Raw genomic sequence first — 25463 nt, forward strand, 5'->3', positions numbered from 1 at the left:
CATACTGTGATTTTTGCTCTTAGGCGACTGGTATGTTCTGTTTTGCTGTAGCCCTTTAGTTTCCAGTATAGCATTACGGGTATTTCAGCACACTGTCCAGCCTTGTTTAATAATATGCTGTTATTATACAGTATAGCTTTATGGGCATTATAGCACAGTTTTATATTACGTGACTTTAATTCAGATGTGTTTCTGAGATTTGGCTTTGTACTTTGTAAGTTTCTGTATTAAAATGAGTAAATATGGTTATATTTTTTTCTGCTGTTTCATATAAGGTACTGAATCTGAACTGATGATATCCAGTCAAATAAATGAAAGATATGTAAAATGTAAACAGAATGAGGCTGTCTCTTATGCAAATAAGTAATGAAAAAACTGGAAAAATAAAGTGCTATGGAAATAAAAACAAACTTGACTATCCACAATGACTTTCAGTACACTCTTCGGGAATGCACAGACTTAATGCTCAGAAAGCTGATTGCTCTTTACACATCCAAAGAAAGAGGACCTTCACTCTTACTTTAAGTGAACTTAAAGTACATACTTTGTATTAATACATACAAAGTATATATACATACATTAACACACAGGCACCCCCCCCCCCCCCCCCCCCCCACACACACACACACACTCCCGAAATAATCTGTTCATCTCACTGATGGTATCACTAACAGATCTAAAAAGCGTGTGAAAGAGTTGCACTCTGAATATCACTTGGCTAACACAAACAGTGGGTTCTTCCTCTAAATGAAAAAACAAAAAAAAAAAACAAAAACAAAAACATGAAATTTGGCAAAAGACAAGCATGCGAGTCTTTAGTCTCTTTATGACTCTTCATTCTATATGCTAGATTCCATCAGATTCCTCTTACACTACAGGTAACTCACATCGCTGGGATTTCACCACAGGCTGACTCCCACTGATTTTTATGGCATTATGATGCTTTATCTGTGTCCTATGATGCTACATTGGTCATACAGGAAAGTGACCAGAGCATAAAGCATACCCTCTGGTGTCTTCTGTGCTTTAACATGATTTTTTTTTTCCCCCACCAATATTTTTTCTTATTTAATAACATGCAAGTGTGTATCTGTACATGCTGGGAAGGTGTGGGGTGAACACACCCACTTTGTTCCCAGAAGCATCGACATTAGGCTTACTTTATAACAAGTGAAACTGAAATAAGAAAGTGGGAAGCAGGCAATGTTCTTGTTCATCCCAATATCAAGGAAACAAATAGTTGTTACATTACATTTACACTATTACCATTTAACAGTCGCTCTCATCCAGAGTGTCTTACAATGGTTACAATTTTCACGTTATCCATTTATGCAACTGGGAATCTACGTTGGGTTAAGTATCTTGCCCAAGAGTACAGCAACAGCAGTGACCCAGCAGGAAATCAAACCAGCAACCTTTTGGTTACAAGCCCTGTCCCATACCACTGTGCCACACGTTAGGTTTTGTGAGGCAAAAGTACCTTTATCAAAATGATGTTGCAATACCGTCAGCTGTAGCAAAGCTAAACCGTGTTCGGCACCATGACGTCACTTCAGGAAGCTGTTCGGATGACGTCATACGGACGGAGAGGCGGTGTTTGTCACGTGTCGATATGAGTTTCCTGTTTACCAGTCGCTCCATGTCGAGTCTGCGGTTAGCCTAGCTACACTTTACAACCAGCGCCGTGCATTTGACAGATTACAAGCTTATTTTTCATCCGCTCCTGCAAGAGAATTGTGTTTTTAGGCTACAAAGCCTCGTCTTACTGTTATTTAGAGCGAAAGCTGAAATAACATGAAGGCATGACATTGAAAAACGTGACGAGGCCAGCGGTCCTCGGGATTTCCTGACTCACTTCCCCGCCTGGCATGCTAGCAGCTTCGGCTTCCTATCTGTGCTGACCTTGGAGGTTGGATTGTATCATCAGCAGTAGAAGGCTGAAAGCGCTGAACTAGGAGTATGGACTGGGAATCGTGTTTTAGAGTTGTGTGGTTGGCTACACTCCGTAAGTTAAAGTAGTGGTTTATTTCAGCTTGCTGGCTAGCTAATTAGCTAGCTAACTATATTTAGCTAGCCAGCCATTTTCGGGGACACCTTGCAGCTAGCAGGCTAGCCGGCTAGTTAGCTGGCTAGTTCAGCCCCGGACTTTTAAGTGATCAGTTAGCTAACTTCTCCGTTGCCCTGAATTCGGGACGGAAACCCGGCCCCTTCAAGCGGGCGGTCAGGAAGAAACTGGCCGGGAAGGGATGGCCTGGCGGGTCTTCCCGGCCTCAGGGTGCTGCGGTGTTTGAGGGAGGACGAGTGCGGATAGAGCCCACCGCTGCCCGGACGATGATGGCCTCATCGCCCTACGCGTCCGACGGCCTGAGCGCCTCCGGGATCTCGGGCAGAAGGAGCGAGGAGATCGCGGATCTGATAGATTTGTTTTCCAAGACTCAGTACAGAGCGAAGGAAGTCACTCCCAGGGTAAGACCAGAGTGTAGTGTTGCCACTTAAGGTTCGCTGGCATGAACCTGTTGATTGCTTTACTGTCATTGTTGATATACGTTGTTAATATCTGGAGGTTGTTCTCAATTTGCTAGCTAGTAAACTGGCTAAATTGAAATAGTGTGCTGACGGTAGCTAAATGTTAACGCGAACTGCCAAATCAGTACGTCTCACAGCGCTTGATTTATGATTAGTTAGCTAGTGAGACCAGCCGCAGGATTGCTACACAGCCAGATCGCGGGATGATAAAAACAGTCTTGCAGAAGGAAGTGTGTGTGTGTGTGTGCTGTTGCATGACTTGCATGGCTGTTGCATGATATACTAGTCAAAAAGCTGCTGGAAACCCGAGCACGCTCTCCGGTACTGTAGGAATCCAGCAAGAAATCGCTGCTGGAAATTTGTAGACCACCTTCCTCCTCTACATCTCAAGTTTTCTGATCTTCGTCCCATTAATGTATTATTCTTGGCAGAAGAAACTTGTATTCATTTCACTGATCGCCTTTTCGTGTCTGTGCTTTTAGGTGGAACGGATAGAAAAGCGTTGTTTAGAGCTGTTCGGCAGAGACTATAAGTACAGTGTTATCCAGAATGTCAACGGGGAGGTGTGCGGACACTATCCCAGGCAGATCGTCTTCCTGGAGTACGAGAGCACGGAACCGAATAAAGACAGGTACCCTGCGCTGCCGTGTCCGGCCACCGACCTGTCCTCTCCCCTGTAAACGCTGTCACTCTACTGTACTGATGTATCCCTAATGTGTCTGCTTCTCTCTTAGCTGTATTCTGTTTCCTTTGCTCAGCTTTATATGTTTACACACAATCTTTTTTTTCTTCTGTTCTCACTTCCCTCCTCTTCTCTCTTCCCCTTTCTGCCACTGACGGTAACGTTTTCACAAATCACGTTCATGAGATAATGTGCTTAATGCTGCTTTAGAACGGTTTTACAACATTACAATGAGCAAATCAGACATAAGTGTACAGTGTCATATGAAACCTCTCTCTTTAAAGACAGGTTATGCACACAGTATGTGTGAGGTCATTCTCTCACAGTGATGGTTTTGTTTTCAATGCAGTGGTGTGACGGGCAAATTACACCTAACCGAAGTGTACAATGTCATAAGAAATTTTTCTCTTTAGAGAAAGGTTATCTGCACAGCGTGTCAGGTTGTTCTCTACCAGTGTAGCTTGTTCCCTTTGGCCTCAAAGCAGCTTCCAAAGCTTGAAGATATTGTTTCCGTTATTCCTGAGTACCACTGTCATGAACTGTGAAATGTATGCATTGTCACACTTTAGCATTGCTCATATCATTTCAAATCCTTGACAAGCTCTATCACCTCTCACCCCTCTCCCTTCCTCCCTCTCACCTCTCCCATCTCCCCTATCGCCCCCCCTCCTCCCCCGCCAGGTATGAGAGCACGGTGCAGATCAGTAAGCTGCAGGACCTGGTGAACCGCAGTAAGATGGCCCGCTGTCGGGGGAGGTTTGTCTGTCCCGTCATCCTCTACAACGGCAAAGTGAGTGTTCTGACCGCGCTGCCGGTTGCTCTGACCGCGCTGCCGGTTGCTCTGACCGCGCTGCCGGTTGCCCTGACCGCGCTGCCGGTTGCCCTGACCGCGCTGCCGGTTGCTCTGACCGCGCTGCCGGTTGCTCTGACCGCGCTGCCGGTTACTATGAACAGACTGTATTGTATGTTACTCTTTTTGAACTGCTGGTTCTGCAAACTGAATTTCATGGTGCTCTCACTGTCTCTGTCCAGTGAATGTAGATATATAGATTTACGCATAAAAATATAACGTATAATAAGAAACAGTATAATATTAATCTTGTGAGCACTTTTTTGTAAACATGGAAAAGTATAAATATGTAAAACCTTTTTTATTACAAAAAAACAGTTTTACATCTGAACAATGGTGTAGTTAGCAAATATATTTGAAGTATATAATATTTGGATAAATAGTTGAATATAGAATGAATTTGTTGGATTTGGAGATAAAGATGACACCCAGTGGTTGGAAATGGCACATTTCTTGAAACAGGTGTAATTTTGACTGGAATATTACCAAAATAACATAGGTCATGTAATACTGATGTGTAAAAACAGAGCAGATTGTTTAACTTTCCTCAGTCCTTTTGACACCCATACACCATGTAAGAATGTGAAACAGCTGAATTCATGTGCTTGAAAAAACATGTGACTTACTTTGCAGCACAGTAAGATGAGCTCTGTGTGCTCTCAGGATTAACCTTGCTGTGCAGATAAAATGTTGTTTTAGTGTGTGTATACCAACAATACAGAGTCCGCTGTTTCCGGTAAGAGGTTTATCTCGATCTTGTGTGGTTTCGATTCTTATAAACTGTATGTGTGCATGACTTCCATGACTTCCATGTTAGTGTGGGGAATATTTGTTCGATTATTTATAGCTGTACCATTGTGATGCGAGGTCAGTTGTGATGGTTTTACCTTTCCGAATAAGAGTTAATAAATAAGTGTGGCAAAGCTATGCCCATGCAGCGTTTGCAGTGGGAGTCAAGGTTAGTATAGGTGAGCAAACCTCCATTAAACTGGAACCGTTTCCCTGCTTCACAGCACATATGCCGGTCTTCCACTCTGGCTGGCTGGGGAGAGCTGTACGGCCGCACCGGCTACAACTACATCTTCTCAGGTGAGTTCAGCAGATCTGAGACGCCCAGGTTCAGTCTGGCTGCAGCAGGAAGCTCTCAGGTGAGCCTGGCAGCTCGTAAGGAACAGGGCTCATAACCCAAACATCGGTCGTTTGTTTCCCTGCTGGGCCGCCGCTGTTGTACTCTTGGGCAGGGTGTGTAGCCTGTATTGCGTCAGTAAATATCCAACTGTGTAAATGTAAACGTGTGAAAATTGTAAACTATGCGAGTCACTCTGGATAAGACTGTCTACTAAGAAACTGTAATGTAGTGTAACAGAGTAGGAGTGGACAGGTCCTCTCGGGTCAAACTGTCCCTCACCACAGTGACACTTTGGGAAAGAAAACCCACAAGGTGAAGGTGAAGGTTTTGCTCGACATGCTGTCATTATGCTGTTTTTATGTTGACCAGAATCACTTTTTTATATATATATATACCTTAATTTTATTTCTGTCACTGTGGTTCAGCATGACTTAATTACATCCAGCTGCACCACACAGATGAATGTTAAACCTACTTTCTCCTCACCCTTTGGTGTTCGCTTCTCCCTCCTCCTCCACCCTGTCATATTCACACTGTCTCCAAAGTGCCAGCTCTGACTGGAATATAAGAGGAAATAAGAGGACTTTGTAGTGTAGTGTATATTGGTAGCGGTGGGAATAGTGGGTCTCATTCGAGTGGAATAACAGCTGGACACACAGGTGGATGTGCATCTTTATCTGTTTATTTAGGTTTTTTGCCAGATTATATTTTCTTGGGTGATAGGTCATTAAAGACACACTGCACACTACAAACTGAAAATGACCAACTCGTATACTACAAGGACTGTAAGTTCTGGATTAATTTCTGCATGGATTCATTTCATTCATAAGTTCATTAGTTTCAAGGCAAGTGACTGAGCCCTAAAAGGTTTGGTCTCTGTGCTGGTCATGGACATTCATTGTGCTGGTCTGTCATTCAGCTCAATCAACAGTTCTACTACATGTTTAAAACTACAGCTGAAGCTGTGTCCTCTTTGTTGTAGGGTAGTACTGACAAGTAGGACATACTTCCAATCCTGTTAAGCAGCATACCTTCATACCTGCCTGCCAGTTTGTTTCACTTCTCTTTTTAAGGTGGCATCCCGCTAACCGCCCACAGTTTGTTTTGAGTTACCTAATCTCTGCCTGATTACATTTTTTGTATGGTTAGAAAACATTACTGTATTTTTCTGCTTCAGTGGGGCCAGGTATAGTGATTGTTTGTGTTCAGAAGTTGTAAGGCTGAAGTTATGTCGTTGAGTCGGCTGTGTTTTCTTCCTGTTCATTAAGGGCTGCATTAGATCCACGCGGTTTAACTTACTGGAGGCAACTGACCCAATGCTGCCTCCATCTGTGTACCTCACTGACCCTGCATGCGCACACACACACACACACACACACACACACACACACACACACACACACACACACACACACACACACACACACACTGACCCTGCACCACGACTCCCACAGCCTCTGAACACACACACACACACACACACACACACACACACTGACCCTGCGCCAAGACTCCCACAGCCTCTGAACACGCACACACACACACACACACACACACACGCGCGCACACACGCACACACACACACTGACCCTGCGCCACGACTCCCACAGCCTCTGAACACACACATACACACACACACAATGCCATGAGTTCCACAGCCTGCCCCTGCACTCTGTGTCACCCACAGGAGTTTCGCTAAACAGACGCACCATTAACCGTCAATAACATTCCTTCAGTCTTTTCAGGGAATTCTTGCGGAAATGCATGAGGATGTAGTAACCTTTTCGGGGAACGTGAGGGTTGTGGTTACTTACATTGTCAACGCACATCAGATTACTGAAGTAGAGTTGTCTTTTCACAGTGTGAATTGTAAAGCCCTCAAGGTTTTCGCCAACTCTGACTGTGTTTTTAGATCCGAATTACAAAATATGTGATTTAATTTATATGTTATTAAACTTGCGGCCTGCAGCTTCAGTCTCAGAAAGACTGGGAGTGATGAAAACAGTGCTTTTTATAGCTGCAGATCTGCTGCGGTTGGCTGAAGGAATTCTAGAACTTCTGGAACCCTTGTGGCATGTTTGATGTGCATATTAATAGCAGCACCACAGAACATACACACGTCCGAACTTTGACTTTGCTTTCATCCTGCATATAAACACACAAAATATCTGTAAGTGACAGTTAATGCGGTGTCCCTTGGTTACCGCAGTCCCCTTCTGATTGGTCGGTGGTAAAGGTCTGGAATGTGGGCAGTGTGCAGCACAGTTGAGGCCACAGTGCAGCCGTTTTAGGTGTAATTAAATTGTGATTGAGTAATTGAGTGAACCCGTGCCGTGCACGGTGTCAGGCTGTCTGAGGAAGCGCTGCGGACGACAGAAGTGATTTGTTACCAAGGCACAGTTTTGGCAGCACCTGAGACCCCACTGCCTTCTGCCAGCGACCAGATATCATAAACATGCCTCCTCTCCGGCATCTCAGCTCCGTATAGTTTGTTGTAATGAGTTTTTACCTTTTTGTATTTTTTATCTGTTCCTTTTGGGCAGTTGGTCTGTGATTTTTTTTTAAATAGGGGCAGGCATGCCAAATATAATGATCGGGACACATTTAAGAACAATTGAGATTTGTCAAAATGCAAAAAGAAATATTGTATGATCTGTGGTTCAAATATCGTTGATGAATGCGACTGGAGTTACACATAGAGATCCCTCTGAAGAACAAAATATAAGAACATATCTTTTGTAAATTACTTTTGATCCTTTCTTTTTGATAGTTTCATAAATTAGACCCTTTGCTTACAAAGATGCAACAATAATGCAAAATAGAGTTAAAAAGCATTGCTGTTGTCAGGTTGGAATGTTTGTTTTTAATTTCTTGTATACCTACAGTTTGTAGTGCAAGCTTAATCAGCTAGCGAAATTTTAATTTAATTTGATATATATGGTTTGCAAGGATTTCCACAGATATGATACCATTTAATTTCAAGCACAGCTAGTGTGTTGATGTAGGCTTGCTGGTGTTTTGTTTGCTTTTAATATGAAAAAAATGAAAAGAGATCAGTTTAACAGATTGAATGTGTGGTTCCTGCTCGCATCACTCTTAAATTGCTGGCAGTGCCGGCTCTTGGGCGAACGTTAACTGTCCCTGTGTTATTACAATTATCAGCTGATCACACCGTTTCTTTGCCTCAATCAAATTATTTTCGCGTTTGGAGAGTTCTGGTGTTTGTGGGTTATGTTAAAACCGTCTTTAGTGTCTTTTACTGCTTTTTTTTTCGCAGTTTACAGAGGTCCCTGAAAGTTAGCTTCCGGTACTCCTTGTTTGTGAATGTAGCAAACAACCCATTGACCTTGGTCCAGTGTTTTGTGTTTTCTTGGGGCGTGGCTGTGGTGCGGAAGCCTACTCGCGTTACCAAAGCAGAGCAGACATGGCGGCAGCTGGCAGAGCTAGCGTTAAAGCTGTAATAGCTGACTGTTATAGTAGCTTGCTGTAATTATAGCTTCCCAGCTAGCTACCGTGCCATGGCGGCCATTGCTCACCAGTACTATGAGGAAACGGAGTGAAGCTGGTGCTGGAAGGACACTCCAGCCTGCTGTGAAACATGCCGACGGTTTTGCTTCTGTTTTGCATATGTGGGTCTAGGAGCCCTTGTTAAAATAGATGGAGCCATGAGCCAGGTCATTTTATGTATACATAAAAAAAATGCATATTTTGTGTCATCCTGATTCCTGTTAAATCAAGGTTATGAGTATGTTTGTTGTAACGCTGCTGCTGTTTGGTAACTGTTGTCACTTTTGACGCTGTATGCCAACACTACGAGAGACCCTGGAACTGGACTCAAAATTCCTTGTATGTGTAGAAGCATGCTTGGCCTTCTGATACAGATTCTGAATAAATACGGAGGGCACTATATGTAGGAATTTTATTGGGGCTAATTATTTCCATATGATTGAGGTGTCCTCCCCTTCCTGTTGTGTTGCCAGAATGAATGAGAATACTAAAGAGTAGGTGTTGGTGCTGTTGCAGTGTTGGGTTCAGGACCTGTTTTGTGGTTACACAGGCAGAGAGGTGAGCAGGTGCAGTTCTGCTCTGAGTCCTGATGTTTCTCTCTCTCTCTCTCTCTCTCTCTCTCTCTCTCTCTCTCTCTCTCTCTCTCTCTCTCCTCAGGGGGTTCTGACGACCCTTTGGCAGAATCGGAGGAGGTGCTGGAGGATGACAGTGCAGTACGGTGAGACCGTCACTTCCCTGCACTGCAGTGCGGGTCTTTCCCTCACACAAGCCCTGTTGGAGAGCTTCACTGTGCTTTACAGATTACTTATGTTAACCCTAACCTCTCTTCCCTGAACCCCAGTGCGAATCTTTTCCTTGCATAAACCCTGTCACAGATTTTCACTGTGCTGTAGAAGTTGCTTATGTTAATATTTAGTAATATTTTTTGATTTGGCCTCATATGCATATTTTAGGCACTGGTGCTTTGCTCGTATTTGTAATGGGCGGACCCATGTGCTCTTGTGCAGAAACGGGGACTCCCAGCTGTTCGACAAGGTGCGAGGCCTTGACATTAAGCTGCTACGCTACCTCTCAGTGCGCTACATCTGCGACCTCATGGTGGAGAACAAGAAGGTCAAGTTTGGCCTGAAGTGAGCAGCACATTTACCCAAGTTTACCCGCCGCTAACCGCGCTAGTTTCTTGCGGATCCTGCGGACGAGCCTGTATCTTTACACAGAGAGCAGAATTGGAGACAGAGAGTGATTGAATGAAGTGAGCTTGACTTCCACAGCTGATGTTTGTGTGTGCGCGTGTGTGCGCGTGCGTGTGTGCGTGTGCGCGCGTGTGTGCGCGTGCGTGTGTGCGTGTGCGCGCGTGTGTGCGTGTGTGTGTGCGTGTGTGTGTGCGTGTGTGTGTGCGTGTGTGCGCGCGTGTGTGCGTGCGTGCGCGTGCGTGTGCGTGTATGTGTGTGGGATGAAATAATGTACCACCCCAGCACCCACATATCCTGTGTCTCTGTTCCGTTTCCTTTTGTCTCAGTGTCACTTCCTCTGAGAAGGTGGACAAGGCTCAGCGCTATGCGGACTTCACCCTGATCTCTGTGCCTTACCCAGGTGAGTGCACGCTGCCTCGGCTCCCTCCTCTTTCATGTCCCATTGTGATGTCATTCTTTGGACGTTTAGACTCCCCCTTAGACCTCTCCTGTTTCCTGTTTCATTGTGATGTCATACTCTGAAGTGGGTGTGGCTCAGTGAGATGGGCTGAGGATGCCCCTCCCACCTGGGCAGCAGAGCAGGACAACATGATGTGTTCACTTGTGTGGTGGTTTCACATGGCCACAAAGAAACAGTCTGGGGGGGGGGGCTGGTAAAGGGAACCGAAAGTGCAGTTTTGGGAAGTGTGTTACACATGTGCATGTGTCAGAGCGATAGTTTGGATAAAGTTTCTTTCCTGAGCTCTGTGTCCTGTTTTCAGGCTGTGAATTTTTTAAGGATTACAAAGACAGAGACTACACCGCTGAAGGGCTCGTCTTCAACTGGAACCAGGTATTGCGATAAATACAACGGTTGTCTTCATTGAAATCAAGAGCGAAATGATGAAATTAGCAAGCAGAAAACCTGTGAATGTGATGAAGAGATTAATAATTGGGAACTCTTACTTCACAAATGTAGTGTTGGTCATATACTATGTCATGTCATACATGCTCATCAGTGGGTTGGTGCATGTTGGCTCTGTTGGAGATGAGTTCCTGTAATTAATTGGATGCTTAATGGTTTTGATCTGTAGGACTTTGTGGATGCTCCCTTGACAATTCCTGCTTCCTTCACCAAGAACTTGAACATAGACTGGAGTGAATATCAGGTACGTCATTCATATACCCTTTTATTCATTTGTAGTCCCATACTGCAGTTTCAGAATACAAGAGCTTTGCATTTGATGACCACTGTCCTCTAGTGACACCTGCTGGCAAGGAGCAGAACTGCACACAACTGGTGCACATATTTGGCCTTGGTGGACTTTTTGACTTACATACGTGGAACATTGCAACCAGTGTAAATTATTCAAATGCAGCGCTTGTCTTTGTTTGTTTTGTTATAAAATTAACTGGGCTGAGGTTGCTGAGACGACACTGAGGTAAAATTTCATGCGCTCTCCATCGCTTCCTCTCCCGTCAGTCTTGGGACCTGGTCCAGCAGACGCAGAATTATCTGAAACTGCTTATTCATATCATCAACAGTGACGGTGAGTGGCCTCCCTAACGCTACACTGCCTCTGATTTCAGTTTTTACCAGTACAGCGTTCTGTCCTTCAACAAATATCTTCATCCACATCAGTTTATGGACATGTCACACTTCACTCAAACTCATGTAATTGTAGACCGGGCGGCAGTGTAGCATAGTGGTAAGGAGCAGAGCTCGTTACCGAGAGGTTGCTGGTTCAATTCCCTGCTGCTGCACACTAGGGGCAAGGTACTCACCCATAGTTGTCTCAGTTCTGGGTCTCAGTTCTCAATCCAGCTGTACAAATGGATAACATGTAAAACTTGTAACCCATGTAAGTCGCTCTGGATAAGAGCATGGACTAAAATGACGATAGTAATAGGCAGTGTATAAAGATGTGTTAATTAGTGTGATTGCATGATTCTTATGCAGTTGTTCAGTAAAATACTAAATGTTCTTTCAGTCCATGTATCTGTGCATGCGAGTGCGTTGGGTGGCTATCCCACTGGCCCCTGCTGGTGCTGAAGCTCTTGGTTAATTTATGCTGAAATCTTGTTCTACCTCTCCGAGAGACCGCCGTAATTGGAGTGAAATCTCATGGACAGCCCAGCAGGGCTGATTACCGCTAATTTGTGATCAGCCTCGGAAATTCCTTTAAATCTCTTGGAAAAACACACTGAAATGAATGAGAAATATAAATGAGCCTTGCAGTTCTGTCAGAGTCCCAGCACAGCCGTGATACGTGTTCCCTCTGCGGAAGAGCAGCCCGAAATGACATGGGTGTGGAAGTGGACATACGGACAGATTTAAAAAAGCGTGCTGCAGTGTACCCAAAGCTGAATAAAACATCACAGATACAGTGCAGTTCTCGAGCAGTTAGCCTGGACAGTCGCTGGGTTGGATTGTGTTGGGTTTTGTCTGCGGAGTGCTGAGTGTGATGGTTCTGCCCTGTGTGTCTGTGCTGTGCGGTTGGCGGTCCCTCCGGAGATGAGAGCGGGTTGCTGGTGCACTGCATATCTGGCTGGGACAGGACCCCCCTCTTCGTCTCCCTCCTGAGGCTCTCTCTGTGGGCGGTGAGTGTCTTTCCCTCCTCTTTTCTCTCTCTCCATCTTTTCTTTTTCACTGACTCTGGTCTTTCCCTCTCCCTTCTGCAACCCCTCTGTGCCTCGGGGGCACAACGTCTTCCAGACTCAAATCTTACCTCAGACACCTCAGGCAATTTGAGTTAGTTTTCCAGGGCAGTGATCCATACACACCTGTTCCCTCCGTTTCTCCCAGATCCCTGTGAGCCCAGCTGCTGGCCGCTCTCCAAAGCACACTAATCATACTGTCTTAAAATCTGGTGTGTAGTTACATACCCACACACATTTGTGTATAGATATATGTATGTATATACATACATATATGTATGTGTGCGCGCGTATGTATTTCATATGTCTATGCATATATCTGTTTGTGTATATATATTTGCATAGTGTATTTTTGTGGAATGATTTTCTCAAAATTACGGAATTCCATTTTCAGTCACATGCAAGGAGGGTAATGTAGAAGCGTGGCTTTCACGCATTTCAAATTCATGGTTTACGGATACGTAGACCACGTTCTGCCTGCGCTTACTTGTGAGAAAATGATGGAATTCCATCACTTTAGTGTTTACTTGTCACTGTGATTGTTTTATAGGATGGTGCTGTCCATGCCAGCCTGGAGCCAGCTGAAATTCTCTATCTGACCATCGCGTATGATTGGTTCCTCTTCGGGTAGGAGTTCAGATCATTTTTATAATTAAAGATTAATTGAATATTTGGCCACTAAACACATTACAGTTAGGGTTGCCTAGAGACTGTGTTCTACATATGAATAATTGAAAAAGCAACATAACATTAAAACGTTCCGGCAGAGAAAGGGCTGAATGGTATGGTGGTATAGCTCTCTGGAGGTTTCTCTTATAATTACTGCTTCACTTCTTTCTAAATTTAACTCCTCAAACAGAAACGTGCCACAGCAGATAGCTGTGGTAATTATTTCTCACAGTTCTCCTCTCGCTCCTGGGACCTCAGCCAGGGAGAGAGGGATTCTGCCTGAATCATTTTCTCATGGCCCAGGCCTCTGTCCCTGCACAAAATCAATAAATGAACTTTAAACGGTGGTCAGGACATATATATTTTTGTGCGTATTGATCGTGTTATGCAACCCGCCCCTTCATCACTGGCATCCAATTGTGCTCTTGTTGAAGGCTAATTTGTACAGTCTGAACTGAGGGGTCACAGGACAGTTTCCCGTTCACCACAGTCGAAGTTACAGAGCTGAACACTGTCCCTCACTTTTCAGTCAAATGATGAATGGGCTAGCCTCGCTCATCCTTTTTCTCCACAGTGTACATACACAACATCCTGCTCATTGGTGCATTTGAATTAAATGTCTGTCTGGAAGTGCGTGTAGTCAGATGTGCTTAATGAACCGGACACACCTCATTCTTCATACTACTACACAGTAACTCGCTTCATTAACCACTGCAGTTTTTTGCTGTTTTCATTCAAGTGTTAGTTGAGTGTACAGTATTACATTCAGACAGGTAATGTATTAAATTCTTCCAGAGGAGTCTCTTGTAATATAGGCTTGTGTAATATAGCATCTTCAGTTGGCCCCTTTGGTTCATCACTGACTGCACTTTAAATCAGGCTGATAGCATGATCCCTGTAGCAGCAAGTGGGGTAAAAAACAGCTCTGGTGTTTTTTCCGTCGTTATTTAATAAAAACAGATTATGCATATGTGTGTATATAGACAACTATTAACTTTTAATTTAATCCAGATTAGTAGGTTTGGTAATTCCGGAATTTTTCTGTGAATTCAGAATGCTCATTTAATGAATTATTGATTGGTTTGCAGATGAGAGAAAGATGAAATGGCCTGTTCAGTTACATTATTAATTTCTTGCATTACAGACACATGCTGCCCGACCGACTGAGCAAAGGAGAGGAGGTAAGTGGGAAAACTGATTAATATCACGGTAACGGCTTGTGTTTAAGGACACTGAATCAGATTGTCTCTTTCGCTCAAGCATTGACCTTGTTTAGGGGTAGAATTGTCATCCCGATTGTTGTTATTCGTTCTAATGCCTATAAATAGCAGTTAATCAAGACAACAGCACAGACTTATTTATCCGTTTCCGTCTCAGGCTCTGTACTGTTAGTCTCGTTCCATTGCATCCTTCAGCTGCTAGTTGGGATGTCAAAGTGGATGCTGTTCTGTTTTCAAAGACTAGGGGGCGATATTCACTAATTTATTTCTTCCTTTCTCCCATTGACACTTCCTCTGTGGACCTTCTGTGTTGCAGATTTTCTTTTTTTGCTTCAATTTTTTGAAGCATATTGTCTCAGAGAAGTTCTCATCTGTGAGGAAGCAAAGGTGAGTACACAGGGGAGTGTCACTGCAGTGTGAGAGTGTTTCAGAATTCACATGCGCATGTTAAACCCAGGCTATACATCCACCGCCAGCCCTCCAGCATGTCCTGAATGTTAAAATGGCTTATACACGTCTGTATTCAAAGCAATAATACGTTGTGTCATGGTTGATGTTTTCTTACATGGTCCACATACCTTATTTTCTGTCTTCTTTGATCTTGTGGAGTAATATTTCCTCTGCTTCACCGATGCATTCCGCACAGAAGGAAGAACTCCCAGTTCAGAGACACCGAGTTCACAGTAGAGGACCTCTGCCTAATGAGTAAGTTGATCTGCTCCTCCATTCCCACAATGCAATGCTGTTACACGAAAGGACATGGAAGGCCGTTGTGCTTAGGCTTGGCTCCATCTTCTGTGTTCTTCAGATTTCCGATGCAGAGTGCAACGGTTTCGGTGTGATATTGTTGGTATTTCTGTTAGTGACCAGTCCAAATAAACCTGCATTAACCTGGAACCCGTGATTTTGGCCACATCTACACTGCAGCATGGGTAAATTGGCCAGATTCTCAAACAGTCTGCCAGGTTCCTCAAGTTAAAAAATGGCCAACTACTCATCCTCTCTCAGATCAACTGTATACATCTTTACCACTGCTGTTTTAATGCTCACGTGCGGTATGTGAGGGCTGTCCTGTTGCAGACTGTGCCGAGAGGCATTCTGTGCATTTTTGGTTGGTGTGGTGTTGTCGCTTCCAGAGTTTTTTGAGGCCCTTGAAATGTACTGTGTTAATTAATTAATATTTCCTTATCACCACCACCACCACATTTGCCGTCATTATCATTTCCTTCTTCTATTTGAGCATCTGTGATTAGAGACCCCGGTTATTCACTAGGCTTCATGTTTGTGCAGTCAGTGATATGGACAGCACAGAGTTGGGAAAACCTTTGGCTGACCCATAGCTGCTGGAGGATTATGGGTCTAACGCAGCAGCCAGCCCGGACGCAAACCCTGCTCAGCTCAGTGACAAAAGGACAGCCCCTGGGACGGCCACTCCCCCCTGTAGACTAGGATTAGTAACTGCAGACTGAGTCGGTCATGAAATATACGTCCATTTGCCATCTGCTTCTGTGTCCTCTGCGTGATTAGGTTGCAGCTCATGTGCAGAACAAAATGAAATTCCATGCCCTTCAAAGACTGATACTAAATGTAAAATTGTAATTCTCTAAAATGTATATTATTCAACTCCTCTTCTCACTTTTTTCTTGTTGGTTTTGAAACTCACAAAAATCCAACTTTTCAGCTTGCCCTCCGGTCAGAATTTGTTCAGTGGCTAACAGGTGAAACTAGGTATAAAATAATCAGTGGAAGGGCAGCATTTCAGGGTCCTTCTGTCTGCTGGGTGATGAAAGGGGGTCTCACTGTGGCGGGAGGAGGCTGGAGGCAGCTTCCCACTCAGACTCTGAGGGCGTGTGCCGGGTGTCTCTGCTGGCTGTGAAGGCTAAGGGATCCTGACTGCATTTCTGCCCGGTGAGCCCTGCCCAGCCTCTCGCTCTCAGTGCTGCTGGTCTGTTCTCCTCTGTAGGGAGAGTGTGGGTGTGGGCATGTTCCACACGTCACTCATCGTATCATTAGCAGATTAGAGCTCATGTTATAAATCCTAGATCAGTCACTCCCCCTCAAAAATGCTGTGTCACACACCCAGGCTTGTGTGTTGCCCAGGTCTAGTCTTGGTTTGTTTCTCCGGCATGCCACGCTATTGGTTAAGAACTTCTGCTGAGATGAGAGAAGAGCCAATACCCGGAGCTCTGACTCCGGCTTGGCTGAATGCGTTAGGGCGTGGTCATCGCGGCCCTTCTCGCGGTTCTGTATCTCTGGCCTCATGACCCCCCCGCTCGCGGTGAGTGACCCGGTCCCGGTGCTCCCGGTGTGGTGACCCGCTGTGTGTTTCTGTGACCCTCAGAGCCCATCCACCGCGGCAGCGTGACGAGTCTGAGCAGCGACTTCTCCCTGATCACCGAGGACGCGGTGGCGGGGTTCAGCCTGCCAGCGGAGGGGGCGGATCTGCTGTCCGGAGCGCCGCAGGGCCAGGCCGCCTGGTGAGAGCCCCTCGCCGTGCCCAGTGCCGAGCGGAGAAGCTGGGCTGCTGTCAGCAGACAGCGTTTCGGCAACGCAGTGCCGGCACAAATGTGTGCCAGAAACAGTAAATGCTGGATGATGGATGTTTCGTTGCCTCTTGCTAACGTGTTTGAATCTGTGTGTGTGTGTGTGTGTGTGTGTGTGTGTGTGTGTGTGTGTGTGCTTGCTTGTATATGTGTTTCTGTGTGTGTGTATGTGTGCATCCGTGTGTATCTGTGTCTCTGTGTGTGTATGCGCATCCATTTGTGTCTGTGTGTGTGTGTGTGTGTGTGTGTTTGTGCATGTGTGCGTCTGTGTGTCTATGTTTTTGCATGCGTGTGTGTGTGTGTGTGTGTGTGTGTGTGTGTGTGTGTGCGCGCATACTTGTGCTTGTATGTGTTTGTGCATGTGTGCGTCTGTGTGTCTATGTTTTTGCATGCGTGTGCGTGTGTGTGTATGTGCGTGTGTATGTGTGCGTGTGCGTGTGCGGGCACAGGCGGAAGACGAGGACGTCCTCGCCCCAGACGGTGATGTGGAACAAGCCGACCCCCCTGGAGGACAGGCTGCTGCACCCCCTCACTGACGCCAAGTCCTCCAGCTCCTCCTCCTCCAACCAATCAGAGCATGGCTTCACCCGCACCGGTAGCAGCCCATTGGCCGTGCCAGGCAGAGGGTAAGCCTCCCGCCGCTCCGGTCTGAGGCGGGACAGGCTGGTGTTTGTGTGTGACTCAGCGTTTAGCTGTGTCTGTCCGTGGGCTTCACCGGTCAGCCTCCGGATGTCTCTGTGTGTATTTCTGTGTCTGTCTGTCTGTCCGCAGATGATTCTGTTTGGTGCTGTGTATAGCTGTGTCTCTGTCAGCCTCCGGATGTCTGTGGCGCTGCATTTAACTGCAGTTTCTGTCAGAAGATATTTATGGACTTCATGTAAAGCTGCACCGCATGTGTTTGCGCCTCTCTGAATGAAGTGTCTCACTGGGGAAGCCACACTGTACAGGCAGGAGTATTGTTGGGGGGGTGCTGGGAAAGAGATCGGGGCTGAGATGGGGGTCCGTTGGCAGTTTGGCTTCAGGAGTTCAGGGCCTCTGCCACAGAGGCCTCTCAGGGAGAGACCGTCCCCCTGCAGGGCTCTGTGTGTCAGGGAGAGACTGTCCACCTGCAGGGCTCTGTGTGTCAGGGAGAGACCGTCCCCCTGCAGGGCTCTGTGTGTCAGGGAGAGACTGTCCACCTGCAGGTCTCTGTGTGTCGGGGAGAGACCACTCCCCTTGCAGGTCTCTGTGTGTCAGGGGAGAGACCACTCCCCTTGCAGGTCTCTGTGTGTCAGGGAGAGACCGTCCCCCTGCAGGGCTCTGTGTGTCAGGGAGAGACCGCTCCCCCTGCAGGTCTCTGTGTGTCAGGGAGAGACTGTCCCCCTGCAGGGCTCTGTGTGTCGGGGAGAGACCGCTCCCCCTGCAGGTCTCTGTGTGTCGGGGGAGAGACCGTCTCCTGTGGGTCTCTGTGTGTCAGGGAGAGACCGTCCCCCTTGCAGGTCTCTGTGTGTCAGGGAGAGACCGTCCCCCTGCAGGGCTCTGTGTGTCAGGGAGAGACTGTCCACCTGCAGGTCTCTGTGTGTCGGGGGAGAGACCGTCTCCTGTGGGTCTCTGTGTTTCGGGGAGAGACCGTCCCCCTGCGGGTCTCTGTGTGTCGAGGAGAGACCGTCCCCCTGCGGGTCTCTGTGTGTCAGGGGAAGAGGCTCTCGGTAGCAGAAGAGATGATACATGAGGAAAAGGTCAGGCAGGGAGACTGGGCAGGGTTGTGCGTGTCCCTCAGTGACAGATCCAGAGCTTTGCTGCAGAGCAGCTTGTGCCTTTGGCCTGCTTTAGCCTGGAGGATGAGCAGAGGTGGAGCGCTGCTGAGAAGGTGCTCATTGTCTCAGGCCATAAGCCTGCGGCGGTTGGGTGCTTCTGCTCGTGTGTGAACTTGGGTTAATTTCAGCCAGACGTAGAGGCTGCTGCTTCTGCTTACACCACCCAGCTTTCCTTCCTGGACACTGGGCAGGCCGCTGGGTACTGGGCAGGCCGCTGGGCACTGGGCAGGCCGCTGGACACTGGGCAGGCCGCTGGGTACTGGGCAGGCCGCTGGGTACTGGGCAGGCCGCTGGGTACTGGGCACTGGGCAGGCCGCTGGGTACTGGACGCTGGGCAGGCCGCTGGGTACTGGCCACTGGGCAGGCCGCTGGGCACTGGGCAGGCCGCTGGGCACTGGACACTGGGCAGGCCGCTGGGCACTGGGCAGGCCGCTGGGCACTGGGCAGGCCGCTGGGCACTGGGCAGGCCGCTGGGCACTGGGCTCTCTCTGCCAGCTGCTGGTGGCTGGACACTGTAAGCTGAGCGCTGGGTCTGCTGTTTCGCCTTGGGGGCTGGTGGCTTGCGTCTGCAGCGTGTGCATGACCCGCAGTGAGGAGAAGGAGGGCAGCACTCCTGAGTGATCACCATCACAGGCAGTCTGTCTGACATTGTGCGGTTTGTCTGCTTGTTGACCTGACTGCCAGGAATGCGTTTTGCTTTGTGTGTGTGTATGTATGTGTGTGTGCATGCAGATGTGCATGAGTGTATGTGCGCATGTGCGTGTACGTGTGTGTGTGTGTGTGTTCATGCATATGTGTGTGAGTGCGTGCGCATGCGTATGTGCGTGTGCATGCATGTTTTTTTTTGAAAGAAATTCGAGAGATCTTTGGGCTGGCATGTATAAACAATATCATCCTAAATCAGAAACATAACCTACTTGGAATTTTATTCTTACTTTTAGCATGAAGCAAAATTACACTTTAAAATATTCCATAAATTTGTACAGGATTTAATAAGTAAAGTGGCCCTGTGGTCAGGTTTGATGTGTAATACAGTATGAATGAGCCATCTCTGCGGTGAGTCATGGCAAAGTGCAGGAAGACCAGACCTGCAACCCGTCCAGACGCTGCTGATGTCACTGGAGGTAAGGCAGCTCTGAGCTGTCGCCCGGAGCTCACTGCCGAAATCAGGCGCGTTTCAGAAGAAAGACTTTTACAGAAAAGTAAATCTTCTCCCTGCACAGTCCACCCGGAGGGAGTCGCAGGTGTAGTGACGGTCTGGGACCTGTTTGCTGGAAGAGTCCACCTGTCTCTGATTATCAGTAAATGCTTGCGGCTGCTCTCGTTCTTTGGAGGGTTTATCCCTGGACGAACTGCACCTGTGAGGCTTTATAAAGTCATTTTGAGCGCGGTGCCCCTTTCAGGGCCTGTTTGAGCAGTCAGTCTTTATCTGCTCTGTAATTGTGCTCTTAATGAAATTAGTGTCCTTCACTGGGCTGCAGTGGAATATTTGTGTATCATCCTCTGTTTTTTCAATAAAATTTCTATGCGTGAGGAACTAAGACAGAGCAGCTGCATAGGTATGAAAAGGCACGACAATGTAGGCCTCTGCAATTAAGAGAAATTAGACCAGCGTATGGATAAAAACAGAGCAGGAAAATGGCTTTTTACATATGAATCGGCAGAAGCACTTCGGGGAATGGGTCTCTTCATCCCTCCTCATGCAGGCCGCTCCTTTTCATCTCTGGAGCGGGGATTAATTAGATTGCAGCGATAGGAACACAGCCCCGCCAGTCTCGGCTTTTGGCTCCCTTTCATCGCAGCACAGTAGAGTCACCCGCTTCTGCCCGCAAAGTTCCCCCGAAGAGGCCACCGCCCTGCTGCCCACGTCTGCCCCGCCCTGACCCCACCCACCCCCGACTCCGCCCCCTGACCTGCCCTCTCTCCCTGTCCCTCCCCTGACCCCGCCGTCTCTCTCTCTCTCCCTCTCTCTCTCTCTCTCGCCCTGCAGATCGGTGGGGGAGTACGTCCGCTCCGGCTCCTCGCTGTCCACCGAGTACGGCAGCTGGCAGATCGTGTCTGGCTGCGGCAGCATCCATGACCATGCCCCGCCCCCCGCCGAGTCTCCCCTCCCCTTCAGCTTTCAGGACGAGGGACCCAGCGGCCGGATGTGAGTCCCGCCGGAGCGCAGGGCCGAGACGCAAGCATGGCCGTGTGCCGGGAGCGCTAGGGAGTGTCTGTGTGTGTGCGCGCGTGCGTGCGTGCGTGTGCGTGTGTGTGTGTGTGTGTGTGTGTGTGTGTGCGCTCGTGTGTGCACATGTCTGTGTGTGTGTGTCTGTGTGTGTGTGCACGTGTGTGTGTGCGCGCTCGTGTGTGCACGTGTCTGTGTGTGTGTGTGCACGTGTCTGTGTGTGTGTGTGTGTGTGTGCACGTGTCTGTGTGCTTGTATGCGTGTGTGTGTGTGTGTGTGTGTGTGTGCGCACTTGTGTGCATATGTTTGTGTGCGCGTGTGTGTATGCACGTGTGAGTGTGGGACCACGTGTGGGTGTGTTTGTGTGTCTGTGCGTGCGTGCGTGTGCACGCTTGTGCTTAGTTATAAATCACCTCTGTAAATGGTATGGGTACTCCACATTGAGTGAGGTGTGCAGAGAAAGTAGTAGCCTACGGGTGGTGAAGCAGGCTGTTGTGAAGCGGTATGAAGGGTGAGGTATGTCCTGTTCCTAGAGCTTGGTGGAGACTGGATTTATTGTGCCGCTGGTGTGTGGCTGTGACTTCGGCAAGCATAGAGCGTTAGTTTATAGGTGTGTCCCCATTGCTCAGACTACATAGTAGCCATTGTTGGTGCTGTTCTTTAAGGAATCCGCCATTTGTCCTTACCTCCCCTCATGTAAACCCTTGGTGTGCTTCTCGCCTCTGGTCTGTGTTATAGAAGCGGAGGCTTCTGTAGGCTACAGGAGCTCGGCGGTGCTTTGGATTCGGGCAGAACGCTGGTTCCTTTTCTCTCCCTCTCCCTCACAGTGACAGCACAGCTAAATGGCCGAGAGGCAGCCGTTCGAGCGCTCGCTCTGGGAGTAATTAGGCAGGCAGTGGGGCCAGGGTGAGAGAGGCCGGAGTCAGTCGGTCTCCTCCCGGGGAGGCGGAGGGATTACAGAGATCCGCCAAATAAAGCGGAGAAACGAGCTGCTCTGTCTGCCTCCCCTCCGACGACCTCCTCAGCAATGAGGGGTTTCCGCTCACGCTTCATCATGCCACCAAACCGAGCGTCGCCAGGGAACGCCGTGCCACAGATATCGCCCGTCCGTCTGAGAGCGGGCACACAGATATCGCCCGTCCGTCTGAGAGCGGGCACACAGATATCGCCCGTCCGTCTGAGAGCGGGCACACAGATATCGCCCGTCCGTCTGAGAGTGGGCGCAGACAGGCGCACAGATATCGCCCGTCTGTCTGAGAGCGGGCACACACATATCGCCCGTCTGTTATTCCCCGCAGCCTGACACCGCTGCCTGTGGGTACTGGGGTTGGGATCTACCTTTATGTGAAATTTCCTCCTCCTCCTAATTGCGCAAAACTTGTTTCATGTGCTCAAGCATTGGTTGCATTTCTGTACTTTTCTCTCTGTCATTTGGCTCATATTTAAAAGGGCTGGGTAATCTGTCATGAAGAAGGCAGCGTATTCGGTGTGTGTGCGTGACACTTCCTGCCTGTAATCGGCCGACAGGTGAGAAGCTGACAGCCTTTGCTGCTGTTTGAAGTCTCCCTATTTTCCCATTTCCCAGGAGATCTTTCCTCAGGTGCGACTTAGCGCGCCCGCTGGCTTGTGTGCAGCGGTCCTGCGAGTCCCATCCAGGCTGGGCTGTTTTGCAGGGGTTGGGGGGGGGGGGGGAGAGAGAGAGAGAAAGGGAATGGGGGGGGTGCTTAGAGAGAGCGGGAGAGGCGGTTTATCAGCGGCTGCCACCTCCTGCCCTGCTGCGTCCCTGGGAGCGGAGCTGCAGTCGGGATTAATCTGTGCACCGAGCGCGCTCAGTATCTCCCTCTCACAGCCCCCCTCCCCGCCCGCTCCGCCCCTCCGCCTCCGCCTGCACCTCCGCTTCCCTCACCTGGCTTTCAGTTACTGCCTTTATTTTCCTGATACAGATAGAGGCGTTGCACCGGTCGCTTTTAAAAGCTTGCTAATCTGTGAAAAAGTGAAATGGAGGCAGCGGTCTCTGCCCTTAAGGGGCTCTTGCTGGGTTTTCACAAGGCTTTAGTGCAGAGGGGTTACCTAAGTGACTGAATAGGACGACTCATTCATTTAGCTGAGCTGTACAGTACTGACGGGTTGAAGGAGCTCCTCACAGACACTGGAAGCATTTGAAGTCCCGCAGAAAGATTGGCAGCTGCCTTGTAACCCTTTCTGGCTACAATCTCAAAGAAAGCTAAAATCCCTGAATCACCTCAGCAGTGCACTGCTTTGCTAGTAATCCGGTGGCAGTAACCTGTTAGCAACCAAGAATATCCTGTGGAATCCTCCCAAGAGTTTACATGGTTAGTGTCAATCAGCCTGTTGATTACAACAGCTGTCAGCTGTCTCCTGTTGGACCTGAATTTAGGTCTCTGTGTAATACCTTCTGAACAGGTGTAGTTAAAGTGGAAGGTGTAGGTGTGCGCCTTGCTGTACCTGTGACAGCTCTTCCCTTCCCTCTGCCCAGGTGCCCGGCCCCGTCGGAGCGGCAGGCGCGGCTGGAGGCGGTGCGGGAGGTCTTCCTCGCCGCCTACAGCTCCACCGTGGGGCTGAAGTCGGCCGCCCCCAGCCCCTCTGGCGCCATCTCTGGCCTGCTGGAGCAGTTCGCCCGTGGCGTGGGTCTCCGTGGCACCAACACGATCGTCTGACGGCCCCCCGCCCCCCCCCCCACGTCTCCGATCCCGGGACTCCCGAGCGGTCGGCGGTGCCTGGTCTGCCCCCCAACCTGACCGCGGACCCCGCATCGCCCCCTGCTGGATGCTGTGAGGACTGCAGTGTCTGGAATGGGAACTGCACTGTAATCGCACAGCAGACAGACTCTGCAACAAGTGCCAATCATCCAGGGGCTGAAGCTTCCTGTCATTTTACAGTTTTTTTTTTTTGTTTTGTTTTTATTTTATTTTTTTTTGAATGCCAAACACGACTGTAGTCCCCAGGTTTTTTTATTTACGCTTTTCCACACTATTTTTTTTAAATGCGTGCATGTGTTTGAATGATGGGGCGTGGGGTCTCTGAGCCTGTCAGAGTATCAACGGCCTAAAAGGGAAGGGTTTATCTCACTGATGAACCCCTAAGAAAATCCAACACGGTTTATAACAAAAATCAAACATTAGGCATTATGTGTGTGTGCGCGTGCGTGTATGCATGTATGTGTGTGTGCGTGTCTGGGGTTAAGAAACGGTTAGAGCGAAATACAAGATGGCATACGAAAGGAAACTAAAGGAATCAGCAAAGGAATACATGTGTTTTTTATTATTATTATTATTACTTTGAGATTCAAAGTGCTGAGCTTCCTCTATAGAGCACGCAGAATCTGTCCTTGGTTGGTGCCATAAAGCTGCTAGTCAAACCAAGCTTAGAAAAATACTGCATTTGAATCATTGATCTTCTCTGTAGCCACGGATAGGTGTGAAAACTGCATTACACATTTGTAATCCGCTTTAGCGCGTAGCCTGAAGGAGGGTCTTCCTCACTGTAGCAAGCAGAAGTCCATTCTGAGCCACTTTATGTTCAGTCAGTTGCTAATTTTTTTTTTGAACAAATCTCAGCGATTACCTACACATTTGCACATAGACAGTAGCACAGTGTGATACAGGCAGAGTATAGGCCACCTGCTCACCTAGAGTCGTAGTTATTCGTAGTTTCAGCCACTGCCAGCCATGTTGAAACTTATTTTGTGTGTCCGCACTGGCCAGTGATTTGAAGAAGTCCGATTCCTGCCGCAGTGCCACTTCTCTCCTTGCTGTTTGGCGATAGTTTCCTTTGCACTCAGACGTAGAAGCCAGTCGCTCTGCACTCAGGACTCTGCTGCCACATGCCGGCTGCTGCAGGCGGTCTGCCATGCCTCAGCGTCTTAAACAGTTGAGAGGAACGTCTGAGTGGAGTTTGCTGATGCAAAAGTCACGTTTTTGGGAGGCGCCGGATGTTCTGGAAGCTTCTCTGTACCTCTGCACCTTTTTTTTTTGTGCCTTTTTTTCTTTCGGAGAAATAGTAATATAGAGATTTCTGGGTCTGAGTTCCCTTCCCTGACATACTTGTGTACATTGGTTTTCTGTATTTTATGTTTTTTTTTCTTTTGCTTGAAATTTTACACGTTTATTACAAATCATACAACTCCTTTAAGCATTATCTGTGATTTACTTTTTTTTTTTTTAATTTGAGAAGTGAGTACCAGGCTACTTATTGCTTTTTTTTTCATCAGCTTTCAGATACTGTCAACATTGATTGCTGCCTGTAATAATCTTTTGTTTTTTCAATCAAATTTATTCAATCAATTAAGGCTGTATTTACTCATGCTGTGTACTGTGTACAGTACATATCCGATATTTTCCGACTGCATTATGTGGGAAAAGTACACAAAGAAGCCATGGAGGGAGCTGGAGATGGGGAAGGACAGGCGGGGCACCACAGCCAGGTCTTAGAAGCACATGTCTGGAAGAACAGACTGCTCTCACGGGCTATCTCACAAACTGATTACTTTAGACGTCCGGCTCTCGGTTCATCCTCGGTAT

The 25463-nt window shown here is 47.9% G+C and overlaps 1 protein-coding gene across 2 annotated transcripts; it reads left to right on the plus strand.

Moving 5' to 3' along the window:
- The first annotated feature begins 1629 nt into the window (after window positions 1-1629).
- On the plus strand, window positions 1630-24688 carry mtmr14 (myotubularin related protein 14). 2 transcript variants are annotated; one of them, XM_036530483.1, is made up of 19 exons: window positions 1630-2466; window positions 3009-3157; window positions 3890-3998; window positions 5072-5147; window positions 9352-9412; window positions 9702-9824; window positions 10214-10287; window positions 10649-10719; window positions 10961-11035; window positions 11350-11416; window positions 12382-12467; window positions 13075-13151; window positions 14338-14374; window positions 14730-14800; window positions 15060-15118; window positions 16755-16890; window positions 17406-17582; window positions 20743-20901; window positions 23420-24688. In XM_036530483.1, the coding sequence occupies exons 1-19, from the start codon at window positions 2332-2334 to the stop codon at window positions 23598-23600; spliced, it is 1923 nt and encodes a 640-aa protein (XP_036386376.1). In that variant the 5' UTR covers window positions 1630-2331; the 3' UTR covers window positions 23601-24688. The 2 variants fall into 2 exon arrangements, with proteins under 2 accessions (XP_036386376.1, XP_036386377.1); XM_036530484.1 differs by lacking the exon at window positions 20743-20901.
- Window positions 24689-25463: the final 775 nt, after the last annotated feature.

This window comes from Megalops cyprinoides, chromosome 6, assembly GCF_013368585.1.
Source record: "Megalops cyprinoides isolate fMegCyp1 chromosome 6, fMegCyp1.pri, whole genome shotgun sequence".
NCBI classification, from domain to species: Eukaryota; Metazoa; Chordata; class Actinopteri; order Elopiformes; family Megalopidae; genus Megalops; species Megalops cyprinoides.

Bases quoted from the DNA above. Each gene is read 5' to 3' on its own strand.
- mtmr14 (XM_036530483.1), top strand. From the start codon at position 2,332: ATGATGGCCTCATCGCCCTACGCGTCCGACGGCCTGAGCGCCTCCGGG. The intron at 2,467-3,008 runs GTAAGACCAGAG...CTGTGCTTTTAG, and splicing joins CGAAGGAAGTCACTCCCAGG to GTGGAACGGATAGAAAAGCG. The intron at 13,152-14,337 runs GTAGGAGTTCAG...CTTGCATTACAG, and splicing joins TATGATTGGTTCCTCTTCGG to ACACATGCTGCCCGACCGAC.